The 13,506-nt window shown below is 40.4% G+C and overlaps 1 protein-coding gene across 1 annotated transcript in view; it reads right to left on the bottom strand.

Annotated features, from left to right (window-relative positions):
- Positions 1 to 220: 220 nt before the first annotated feature.
- PLEKHM3 (pleckstrin homology domain containing M3) overlaps positions 221 to 13,506 on the bottom strand; it is a 71,460-nt gene continuing 58,174 nt past the window's right edge. The window contains exons 6-7 of the mRNA XM_054381349.1: positions 11,367 to 11,524; positions 221 to 398 (exon numbers count right to left, since the gene is read on the bottom strand). Coding sequence (XP_054237324.1) covers positions 221 to 398; positions 11,367 to 11,524 — 336 coding nt within the window. The remainder of the gene's footprint in view (positions 399 to 11,366; positions 11,525 to 13,506) is intronic.

The raw sequence follows: 13,506 nt of genomic DNA, 5'->3' as shown, positions 1-13,506 counted from the left end.
TGTATGACAGTTAGCTGCTGGACTTGAAAGCAAAATGCAGTTTAGCCATTGGTATTTCAAAGCCAACAAGGCTTTATGGCCACTTTGGCAGCTGCTATTCACAGATGAAGAACATCGGATATTATTTTGCAAAAGATTTCTGCCTGGCTAAGCTGACAAGTTGCTTGAGCTGGCAGCTGGGAAAGGGATTCTCTTCAGGTTGGCCACTGCCTTAAGGGTCTCATGTGTTCTGATATGACAACTCAAACATGTTGCAAGACTCTTCAAAGTTTTCATCCATATTCAGTCGCCTCCAGAAGGACTTCTGCTTCTTCTGCAATTCTTTACGCACACACCTGGGACATGGCACAGCCTTTACTTTGCACTCAGAGTGGAAGACAGCACCACAGCTTTCACACCTGCAAATAAAAATTAGTGTCAAAATTGAAAGACAAAATAAGACCAGAGCATGCAATGGAGTTCACACGGACTGTGGGCAGTAGACATTCCTTCAAACAGTTCTGGTAGCAAAAAGAGCATATGTTTTCAAAAGAGAGGAGGTGTAAAAGACACTGGCTTGCCCACACCTCTGCTGGTGTAAAACAACTCAGGACCATAAAATAAGTTGACTTGCATCCATGTGCAGTTGATAAAAATCTGTCCCAGCACTTCTTTACAGACAAATGTTTAGAATTATTAATATTTATCTTCTTAACTTACATTCAGGTCTATCACAGAACAGATATAAATTTTGTTTTATGAAAGACAAGTTTGCTGCTTTGGTTTGCAAATGAAGATTAACAATATTAATTTTCATGAATATCCATTTCAGCATTCACAACAGCCAAGAAAACATTTTCTTCATTGAAGTTCCGTGGTCAGCTGTTCAGCAGCAGCAGAAGTCATTCCACACCATAAAAAATGAAACAGAAGTAAGTGATATTTTCTGCTCTGTGTCCTGCTCAAGATTGGTCTAGATCAACATAGAGCTTCTGGCATTCAAAACTGTGATATTCTGTTCTCAAATGACTTCAAACAAACTAACTGCTCAAACAAGATGACAGGCTCATGTTGTGGGCTACAGCTAAACAGTTGGACATTCTCAGCTTTTCAATGCAAATAACCCTCTGTAGTGATGAGTTAAATCACTACTGCTCTTTAATCAAGTGAAAAAAAACCCAAAAGGATGACAGTGTCAGAGGTACAAAGTCTTACATTCCAAATGGGTAATCAAATCCTGAAAGCAACAAAACATCAAACTTCAGAGCAATTTTAAAATACAAATGAGGGCCACTGGTCACACTCTGGTGATTCTGTGAGAAGTCTTGAAATGCCTTGCACTGTTCCTTTTTTGCAGCTATTGTAGTTAAACGACTATGTGAGAAATTCAAGTGTCCGTTGTCATACCTCTATTTTGTTTGCTTTTGTTGTGGGTTGTTTTGTTGTTTGCCATTGTTTTTTTTCCTTTCTCTCAGAAGTAAGGTTCTTGTCTTCAAGACTTGAAGTCAGCACAATTAGCTACATTAGCTGCACCTGCATCTCACCTGCATAACTGTTCCTGAACTGTCTGCACTTTTTTATGCATGAATCCTAACATGCTCTAAATTTTAGAAATTACTTAGCTTTGAGAAGGCTATGCAAAGGTTTGGAGAGGCACATTTCTAGCTAGCATAAACTGGTAAAACTCAAATAAGGAAGTTTAAAGAGACAAAGTACAGTGCTGTAAATCTAGTAACTTCTATGCTCTCCTGCAGTAAAACTTGACTGTTGTATTTCTAAGTTTGGCTAGTGAGTTTGAATCTGGTTCTGAATCAAGAAATTGGCCCACAATTTATCATTTCTGCACTCAGAGAGTTTGTGTGTTATGTCCCTGATCCTGTGAAGCACATAAGTACATGCTTAGGACTCATATCCCAGTGATTTCCTTGTGTTTACTGATCTGCCAACAATGAAGCACGTGCTGGATGCTTTGCTGGACTGGGATCCGAGCTTGGCTGGATTGGGATCTCCACAGACAGACCCTAATGGATGAGGGAGAGAGAGAAGACAGTAGTGTCTTTAAAACTTTACATCACTCTGAAATGACACTAATGGTGATTTTATCAAGCTAATTCTGCCTTGTTAGTCAGCAATTTACAGTACACTGGACGTTGCTAGAGGGTAATGATTGACAAGGAGTGTAATTTTATGCTCTCACACTCCCACTCCCTACACCCGCTCAGTATTTCTCCACAGTATGCATGGAGGTGGCAAAACTTATCGGAAATTGCTGCCGAAATGGACAGAGCTGTATGAGAAAGGAGTCAGCATATCTGCTCTCCACAGTCAAAGGCCATCAGCAAAGAAAACAAAGATTGATGGTGTTTATTATGAATTCATTCTTCAGAAACATGCTTAATGGAAAAAACTTCTCTCACATGACTCAGAACCAAAAGAGAGAGAAGAAATGTCTGCACTGTTATTTATTAGGACTGTTGCAATAGCTGAAGCTCTGACCAGGGCCCCACACCATCAGGTGCTAACCAGAGGTAGTGCAAACAATCTCCCCAGACTTCACAGTCCACTACACTGACAGCTATCATGACTTTTGTTGCTCCATTCCCATGTCCTCACCCCTGAATGCCACTCTCTGAATTCCTATTTTCCGCTTTCCCAGGTGAAGCCTGAGGTACTGCAAGCCCCAGCCACGGGGAACAATGACAACAAAACAGCAGCCTGGAAGAATAGTGCCTCTGAGTTTGAGAACAAAACTGCTTCTTGCTCTCCACAGGGACAAGTAGAGTGGATTATATGGGTCAACCTTCTCTGCATGCTCGTATCCCCTCACTGCTAAAGAAAGTTACCAAGGCCAGGGGGCAACACTGATCTTGCTCTACTTCTGTGCAAATGGTTAAGTCATGGAGTTATACTACCCCAAGGAATCTGCTTTTCATAATATTAGGTACAGTCTTAACCGACTCTGGAAATGTCAACTGGTTGACCATTCCTAATCTCACTGTGGGAAATTTTCCAGTGATACCAAATACCCCATGAAAACTATACTACTTCTTAGAATATTACAAACAGAGAGCTGCTTATCTAATCCTGACATCTAATTTTATCCTCACATGTGAGTTTCACAGGTTTTTTCACTATTGTTTTGAAGCCTTGATATTCCAAAAAGCTTTTCTCCTCTGGAGGACAAACAAACAAACAAACCAAACCCCAAATATTTTTGTAGTCTATAAAAGGCTCACCCAGTAGTTCTCCACACTTCTTACCTTTCCCCTAATCCAAGTTGTTGTCATAGGTAGTTTCACAGTTCTAGTACCCTTTCTGAATCCTGACTTCTTTGGCTATAGGCCCAAAAGTCTCTGTATCTTTTGTGAGACTTCTGTATATCACTAGTAATAAGCTGAAGAGCCATAGCCATTCAAGGCTTTCATGTTTCCTTCTTTAATAAATGATACAAATATCATCAACAATATCTTGTTACTTTTCAAACACTATTTGAAGAACTGGTGAACATTGTGTATTGTTTTCACACAGACTTTCAGTCTTCTCAGGTGGCATCTGAAATAGTTTCCTCTCTATTTCAGTATTTTCTTCTTTTTTTCCCTCTTTCCTGACCTACTCGATTTCTGTTGAGACTGTAAGGGGTTGTTTTATGTCTTAAGGATGTTTTACTTGTTTGAACATCAGAGTAACAGAAATGCAGAGAATTAGTCAATCTTCTAAATAATTTGTATCACATTGAAAACTGTAAAAGAGAAAGGGCAAAGCTCTTCACAGCTAGACAAGCATTATAATGCTCTTATTATCATTACTACTTACAAGAGAAAAGCCTTTCTGCTTTAAAAGCATAAAATCATTCCTTGTATGCTGAGGAAATGCCAATGTTAGTATCTCCCATTAAGTCTGTGCGTTCGAAACGTATACATATCAATGTGTGGTAAATTGCAAATTCTGGCAAATGCTTTTTATGCTTCCCACACGTATTTCATGGGCTTATTGTTCAAGTAACTCTAGATTCTGCACAACCAATTGATTATATTCATACTTCTCCTCTGTACTGCACCACCATTTAGGATAAGATCATGGATAAGATCAGGAGCCCAAAGAGGCAGATGCAACATAAAGAGCCTTCTCAAAGGCCTTCTACCTTAGGCAGACAAAATAAACAAGGGATGATCAACTGGTGACCCAGGATGTCATCTGAAAGACAGTTTTATTTGTCTCCTAGAAATCTTACAGGTTGACAAAATGATCAGCATGATTGATTCAACACCTTGGGATGAAGCTGGGACTAGCAAGGTTTATTAGGTACCATGCACATGAGCTGTCTCTGTCTGGCTTACAAACACCAAGTGGGGAATCAAAGCAGCTCATGGTTATGCTGTTTATCCCCGAAATGCACTGATGGATGACAGATATGTAGCCATTCCCAGCCCACAAATGGGAAAACAAGGTGAACTCGCTTGCTCAAAGTCAGCCAGGAGCAATCAGAAGAGCTGATAAGGGCAAATAGCTCACCTGTCTCAGCACAGTGCCATATTCACCACCATCCTTTCTCTTGTTATTTTATGCATTACCTTCAATTTTTTAATTTAAAAACCAGCTTTCCTCTGTACCAGACCTTGCACACATTTCCTCAAGTGAGTAATCCCTTGAAAGGGATTTCAGTAAGGATTTCATTGACTAGAACTCAATTTGTTTTCTTTCCCTTCATGTAGACTGAAAACAAGATAGAACATTATGTTTTCTTTAGATGATGCTATACATCCACCAAGCATCCAAAATACTAAGCCACCTGTAACTCAGCTGTGCTAAAATTAAACCTTGTCTAGGCATTCCAGCATGATCACTATCCCACACTAAGCATATGTGTCTGTCTGGAAGTATATCTGAATTGCTCAGCTGTGAGTATCACAGACATGCCCTTCAAAACTCCCAGAGACTTTAGTAGAACACAAAGAAAAGGAAAATGAACTAGACTGTGTTTGCTTACAACACAAAAAAAAAGCCCCAAAGGCAATCACACAAAGCCTGACACACACATGCAGTAATATTATTACAGTTGCCTAGGAACCAACACAAGGAGCCTGCCTAAGGAAGGATAGCCATGTAGTAAATGAATGGAAGAAAGTTGGTACTAATGTGACATTGATTTGTCCCAATAAGAGCTTGTTAAGATAATGTCTTGTATAACACATTTAAGATCTTTACTAAACACAGGTTTGTGTTTTAAAATACCATACCTAAAACCAGTTAATACTTCAGACTTGCTTCTGAAAAATTTGCCTCTGGACAAGGAAAAAAAAAAAAAAAGAAAGAAAAGAAAAAAAGGTCAACCACCCCCCAGACAAAGCTCACTACCCAGGCCCTCAAATTGTTACACGACTGATTAATTCAGGGAGCCCGTGATGCAAAGCACAATCGTGTTTTCCTTTCCATATACCTGCACATCAGATGGGGGTTACCCTTGATATGCCAGCAGAACTTGAAAAAGCTTATTTGTAAGGTGAAGTGCCTGGAGTTTGTACCTCTGCAACAGCCACAGAGACCAACCCAAGCACAACTGCATGCAGCATCTGTGACCAAAACTACCACTGCTGCTCTAGTAACGCCACTGCAGGATGGCTGTCACGTTGACTGGAGTCTGTGCATGAAAATTGCCAGACCAGGGTCTGCACATTTTTACCCAGCATGAATTAGACTGAGATGCTGAAGAAGTGCCCCAGGCAGGTGGGAAAGGATTAATGAATAAGCTCCTGCCCTGCCTTGGCCATCCAGGGCTTGTCACTGACTGCCTCCCCAAATGCACCGTCTCTTGCTCCTCATGCTGTCGTGCCAGCACCCACCACCAAGACTGTCATGCAACAGATGTTCAAAGCAGTCAGGCACTAAAGCCTCACAAATGAGGGGAAAAATGGGCAGCTCACTAGAGGGGAAAGAAAAATCACCAATGGGCTGACCCTCTGTGTCAACTTCTCCAATACTATACCCAGAGAAACCGAAGAACAGGCCTTTGTTTTGGGTGCTCACACAATTTGTTTTGGGCTGGAGCCCAAAATTTCTGGAAATCCTGTGATTAAGCCAGGATATATGCTTTTAATAGAAGAGAAAGGCAAAGGCATCTGGACTTTGAGCTATAATGCTGAAGACATGCCTATCTGAACCCAATATGGGAAAAAAAGGAAGTTATCATTAAAAAAAAAAATTAAGTATATAAACAATGAGATTCTTAAGGTAATCTTGGAAGTTCTGAGCACTTAGTGTTGGCAGTGTTGGCTTTTGTGGGCTAAAAAGCAATTGAAAAGCAGTTGTCTGGACTACAAGGAACCATATTTGGTAGATGGAGAAGCCTTTAACAGGAAATTTGCACGAGGAAGGAAGAGGAGGAATTAAAAGGTCTTCACTGTCAGTTGAAAATATCTAGAGTAAGAAAGAAGGCATAGCAGGGAAGCTTCAAAACTCAAAACTGAAAGTGAAATGGCTGCCATGTTCAGCCAGCAGGGAAGAGCACACAGCAGCACTGCAGAGATCTTCCTACTTGAAATAAATATCTGCCTTTACACTGAATGTTCTAGTTAATACCACTCTGACATAAGGCAGGTAAAACTGACCTCTAAAGCTAATTTAGTTCCAAAATGCTTGATGAAAAAGTGTATTTTATCTCTTCATATATTTTAGATAACATTACTGTGCTACCTTGTGCAGACAAAAACAGAAGATCTGAGCCAGAAGACTTCGACCAGTTTTGACAGATTGAGGTGAAATTAAATTATCAAGAGAACTTAGCATCTACTTAGGTGCTAAGTTTCTTTAAAGAAGTGCTGAGCAGATCACTTCAGGGTGCTTTGAACCAACTATGGACATCTGATAAGCTATGCTCTTTCTGAAATTAGGTGCTAAGTACTAGCACAGCCCAGGTGAACTGGGTTTGGGTAAGGCTGTCTAGCACAAACCAAATTGATCAAAGCAAGAGGGACAATGATGCACTTAAGAGTGATGTCTATGCCCTGTTACATTTCAGTCTCTCCACTTAATACCTATCTTTAACATTCTCCCAAGAGCTCAAAACTTTTTTTGTGCAGTGATGCAGCATCCATAACAGCTGCAGAGCTGAAAAGACTCTGGTAGGCACATAAAACTAAATACAGCCTCTAGTAAGACTTCTTGCCTTGTATACTTGTGTAAAGTACATTCATTGAGTCTTATCAGGATGGTGGCCAAAGATTATGGAAGCGTTGAAGCTGGTTGATATAGTCAAGCCGGTTCTGTGACACAGCTATTTTAAACTTGGGTCTTCTGGTTTGTATCTTAAAAGGTCTACATGTCTTAAATGATCTGCAGAACACAATAACTTCACAAAGTGAAAACAGTTTAGCTTTGATAAATAAGCATGGACACAAAAGAGCAACTCCTCATGGTTCACATACATCTGCAGTCACAACATAAAAGGCAATGAATTGACTTAATAGTTTTTAACCAAGCAAGCAACTGTACCAACAAAACCCCACAAACTGCCTGTGAAAGTAGTCACTAGGATGCTGACACACAGGTGAGACCAACACTTTATTAACTGGGCAGCTTATAATAATCTTAACCGTAACTATAATTACTTAATTATCTAACTGGACAGAAAGCCTTTTAAAATTATTCTTGTTCCAGTGGTATTTTTTTCTCAGTATTCCTCAAGATTTAAAAGCTGTTAAAAATTGTTCTAGGTTAAAAAGCAAATACAGCCACACATCATAGACAACAGTACCACTACACAGGTATTTTCTTTTCAAATCTGTTTTTTTTTTAATTTTTGGAGAAAGAAACAAATGACTTTTCACTATGATAATGAAGAACAAATAATATCAGAACAACTTGAAGGGCAGTGCTTGGCTGCTAACAAATGGGCAAGGATAGCTCTGAGAAGCAAATTTATAACCAGGGATATTTCAATGCATTTCACAACACTTGCAAAAATTGGCAAAGTTGGTCCAAGAAATTAAACCCAGTTGGTCCAAAGTTGGGAGGTAGATGCTCATGGGAAGTTGCCAGAGCTCCAGCAAAAGCAATTTGGTCTATGACATCTGCAATTAACTCAGGAGGCTTTAACTACAGTTCTTATGATTTAAAGGCCTTCAAAAAGATGCCAAAATTGTGACATGTAGGAAGAATTCTGATGAACTGTTATACAAATATAGGTAAGACAGAAAAGAGGAACTGACTGGAAGAGGCATCCAAAAGGACACGACAGCTTTGAAGAAATCGTTTAACCACTGAATCACAGCTATCACTAAGCTCTGTGCAGAATGGCCACCTCCCAAGAAAAGCCTCAGAAAGGAAATGTCAGTAGAAAGCTTATGACTTTGTGAGGCCCACCCTTATATTCAAGGCAGCAAACTGTTGCACTGTATTGTTGAGCAGGATGTAAAGAGCCTGCCAAACACAGCCCCCAGACCCGCTAATTAAGTGAACTGATTGTGTTTGCTTTGGAACTGTTTGCCAACAAAGGAATGTGTCATGCTGATTAGTGAGAGAAGGGTATGCAATATGTGTATTCAAACCCTGAGGAGTGCATAACCCAGGTATTCACCCTGTTTGCTCAAGTACCGACAGAAATGACTCTCAGGCAAATAACCTGACCAAAGAGAAACTCCAGCACTCAAGAGACCGCTCCTTTTCTCTCAAGCTCTAGTTATCTAAAGAAGATCCATCCTTCATGAATTGCTGTTGAAGACTGCTCCACAAAATGCTGAGGATATTGTGGAGAGAAACAGCCTTTCCACCTCAAAGCTGACCTAAGAGACCATGAAGATGGAAGGTAGCAGCCAGTTGAGAACCACCTTGGAATTGTAATGGTCCCTCTGCCAGCTGTCACTCTTCTCTCCAAAGAGCAAGAAAGGTCAGGGAGTTAGCCAGAAAAACAAATGCCAGCACAGCACAGACACGCACAAATAGCCCTTACCCACCCCCAGACTTCATTTTCAAGCATTCATCTGAGAGGTGAAGTTTGCAATAGCTGTCATGCATCCACTGTTGAATATTTCTAACCTAACAGCCTAGTTTGCTGCTAGAATTAGTAGCACACTCAAAAGTGAATGAGCAACATTCAGTAGGAAAAAAACACATGGTCTTCAGAGCTCAGCTGCTTTTCCCTCCATAACTCAGGAGCCACAGCCACAGTATTTGGCAGTCTACTATGGACTATGAAATGTGAAGACTGTGCTGTAGACAGAAGTTCCAGAAAACCAGGACAAAGAAAGGGAAATGTAACCAATTCTCAGTGCACACTGTGGACACAGAAGAGTACAATTAAATCACAAACGAGAGCTAGCTGTTTGCTCAGAGCTCTGTAAGACACTTAACTAAGGAGAAAAGCTGAACACGTCATCAGAAATTCCAGGTATAACTGCAAGTCTTCACACGAACCTTTTGTGTTTTGCTGTTCCATCTGCCACAGGTTATGCTATCCATCTACCTCTTTCTAACTGCTCTCTTCATCATAGTGCTCAGATCACCCACCTTAGAAATCTCATCTGTAAGAAATGGAAACAAACACAAACCCCCTCTGCCTGGCTTTCCCTCACTACTCCCTCTGCAGCTGATGGAGCTGCACAGTAAAACACACAAGCTCCTCTGCCGGCATGACTTGACTCCATCCTGAAGGTGGGAAGGAGCAAAAATATGGAACTGAAATAGTCTGATTAGTTTCACAAAGGTGCATGTGCACAAACAAGTAGTAATGAGATGAGAAAACTAACTAGGAAGGGAAATGGAAAACACTGGGAATAAAAGCATAATGACTGCTGACAAAATAAGGAAGGTAAGTATTGGAGAACCTTTCATGCTGATTGCGTTTTATTTAAAATCATTAACAAAGACCACTGTCTTTGGCATGACATCAACCATGACTTAACATCTGGGCAACACAAACAAAAGTAATTTCTGGCTTCTCATTCACGTAAAGATAGTTGCTAGAGCAGCTTCTTTTGGCTTTTACTGAACTGCTGACACATACTACTTGATTTCAGAAGGTTATAACTCTGTAATTGCAAGGTAGGTCTGATCTCAGCTGAAGGGTGGGGTAACAATATACCCAACAACAATGGTTTGGTGATCAAAAATCCCCCCCAACAAATCAAATGCACAGACGTGTCAAGTAAACCTGTCCTCCCAAATACTCTCACATGTTCTCATCAATCTTTTGGGAATATCTTCAACGGTATGTCTCAATAAACATCTTATGTTTTATGTCAATTTCAGTCCTTCTCTTTTTAACTCAGTCTATCTCACCATGCACCCTAGATACATGCTGCTGGAATCAGCAGTGTCCTGGACACCCAGCCTCATGAACTAGGAGTCAGGGAGGGGAATCAGAATGAGGTCATCACACCAAATGAGGAAGTGGTCAGTGATCTGCTACACCACTTAGACACACAGAAGCCTATGGGGCTGGATGGGCTACACACCCAAGGGTGCTGAAGGAGCTGGCAGACATGTTCACCAAGCCAGGGAGGTGGTTGAGTCACCAACCCTGGATGTGCTTAAAGGTTGTTTGGACGTGGTGCTTGGGGATATGGTTTAGGGGTGAACCTTGTAGAGCAGGGTTATTGGTTGGACCTTGTGATCCCAAGGGTCTTTTCCAACCTGAACGTTTCTGTGATTCTGTGATTCTTTTTTTGAAGATTGTTTATAGGGCTGAGCTGCACACCTTGTTCAGCTTATGCCCACTGCTTTGTGAACACGCTTTTTACAAAACGAGTTTGGAAGAAGAATGTGCAAACAGTCTTTGAAACACAGGTCAGGCTGAAAATCTCCAAAGAGTAGTCTTAGATTACTCATAATTTAACATCTTTGTGCATATAGGGGAATCAGATTCTTAAGAAAGCCCTTTTAACAGGCTGACCTTGATTGTTTCCAGCAGTGGGTCTTCAATTTTTGTTCCCTTCAATGGAACACATTGGAGGACAAATTTAAGTGACTGTATTTGAAATAGCCAGAAAAGTCCTATGGATGAATGCTGTGCTGTCAGATATATTGTCTTTTTGATGAATTAAAAACAAACTAAAAATAGAAATTCCCACCTTCCTTTACTCATAATCCAAAACATTTTAAAAAAAGAGTAGTAATACTGCTGCATTGCCAGGTCTGATTTGGCTCACTGTGTGATGCTACTGGGGATTTTTCCCTTTTAGTTGTTTTGACACTTACAGGGCTTTGGGAAGTAGTATTGTGATCTATTTCCAAGTCTACTCGTGGTGGGCCTCCCTGGACCCGTGATCTCATGAAGCTGCCCAAGAGGTGAATTAGTGGGATCCAGTTCCTAGTTATTTAAATAAGAGTTCATGAAGCTGAGAATCCACAAGGATATGATATGCAAGTCAAATGTATGACTGACGTTACAGTACCTGCTTGTAGAAATATCCTCAAAGGGGTAAAGGATTTCTCCATTGTTGCAAATCTCACAGATGAAACCCTTTTGACTACAAAGGCTGCAGCTATACACATGAGAGGTGGCAAACTTGATCACCTTCCCTAAGAAAGGAGCCAGCTTTCCTTCAATAACCTGAAATGAAGAGAAGACAATACTGCATGAACACACACACACACAAAAAATTACCAATCTCCCTGAAGGACTGAGGCAGTATTTATTACTACAGAAACACAGCTAGGTGCTGCTGGTTAAAACAATAGAAAAATTACTACCCAACAATTACAGTTCCAAGAACTCACCACTGATAATAGTTGCCAATGAATTGGCAATGATCCAAATGTAAAAACAAAGTTACTGTCTCTGTAAGTCTCCATATAGCAACAGCATACAAGATTTATAGTTATTAGAAGTATAGCAATGCATTCATATACTAAGGCACAGAAAAGTAGATAGGAAAAGAGTTTAAGGCTTCCATATTATCATCTAACTGGCAGCTACGGATACTGCCTTACATTTACGATTTTAATTTCTTATTTTTATACACAAATCACATTTTTGTCTTTGTTGCTTTTCCTCCAAGTTTTTTTGCACATTTCATTCTAGCTTTCATTCTTTAGTAAGGTTGTGTTTCCCACTGAAAACCATTAAAATACATAACACCCCTCAGTGCCAAAATGAAAAAAATTCTCAGATAAAGTCTTGAATAGGAACTTTTTTCCCCCTTCAGTGTCCAGCTCTCAAAATCAAGAAGTCCTTCACTGCCAGACAATCCTGCTAGACCATTAGAAGTGATTAGCACTCCCTGTGTAGGTGTGAAAAAAACAGCCATGCAGTATAGATTGAACTGCTAGCCACAACACTCATCTAAATTTGTGGCTCAGTGACAATGTCTCAATAAGGGGTGCTATTCAAGCAAAATACTTTCCATTCAGATCAAACTTCCAGAGACTTGAAGGAATTCTGCTGGTGCAGGGAATAATGAAGATGGAATAAGGCCCTAAGTGCATATTCTTCTCTGCAGGGCTTCCTGTGGTCTGAATGGCAGCCCGCCAGATTAGTGATAGAAATGTGTCACAGCATTTGATAGTGACCTCCTATAAAAAGTAAAAAGAATGCAATAATTGCTGATTGAAGACTTGAACAGGGCTGTGCCCTGAAGCACAGGAGTGGGGAGAGTCAGTTCAGGCACCCTTTCCCTAAATATGGTAACATACCACTTGCAATTTGGGTTTAGCACAAATGAATCTAGAGAAAGCAAAGGTCAAGGCAGAAAAAATCAATGGAGATTTTGGAAGCACTCCTTCCCTGTGTAAAGTAGAAACAAAATTAATTTGTGTTCCAGGGCAGCTTCCTGATCACTAGCAGAGATGGCCACTATTAAAGAGTACACATGGAAAAGGAGGTGCGTAGGTAGCACTGATGCTGATGCCACTGAATGGTACAGGCTCAAATGACCTCCCCTCTGTGCTTGCAGCTCTAGCCTGCTAACAACATCTGCAACAACAGGAAGTAGCAATGTTATTGCTAGCACTGCAGATAGGACATCTGCTCATGTTAGAGGAAAAATGACATTCCTATTGCATCCTGGTATAGGAAGATCCCCTTCTACCAGAATATAAACAATGCAGAGAAGCTGCTGCATGAAATATGAAAATGAAGCCATAGTTCAAGGTTGTGATATTACTTTCTAACAGGTGGCCAGAAACTAGTTTAGCTCCTCTACGCTGTTTTGTTTTACTTTTTAAAAGAAGAAATTTTTTGTTTGCAGATTCCAGAATTACAGAAGGTCTGACAGCCAAGCAAGCTGGAAGTAGGGAAAAGACAAAGCTGATAGTATTCAATAAACAGGAGGAAAGAAACAGTGAAGCCACTCAGGTAGTGACACGGCTACAATCATCCTCCAAAAAGCCATTTAGCACTAACAGATAAAATAGGCATACAAAAACTACCAATAAACCACGGTACATACATAATTTCCAAAGAATTTTCACAATACAGCAACCACCTCTGACAGGCCACAAGAGCTCAGATTAAAATGTCAGGCTGAAGACAGAGCTGCAGACAAACTCTAAATCTCTACTGTCGCTGTCAGCAAGAACTTAAAAGTTAAATCC

Source organism: Indicator indicator, chromosome 5 (genome assembly GCF_027791375.1).
Source record: "Indicator indicator isolate 239-I01 chromosome 5, UM_Iind_1.1, whole genome shotgun sequence".
Classification (NCBI taxonomy): Eukaryota; Metazoa; Chordata; class Aves; order Piciformes; family Indicatoridae; genus Indicator; species Indicator indicator.
The sequence above is the reverse complement of the archived record's forward strand: the minus strand, read 5'-3'. Positions and strand labels throughout refer to the sequence as shown.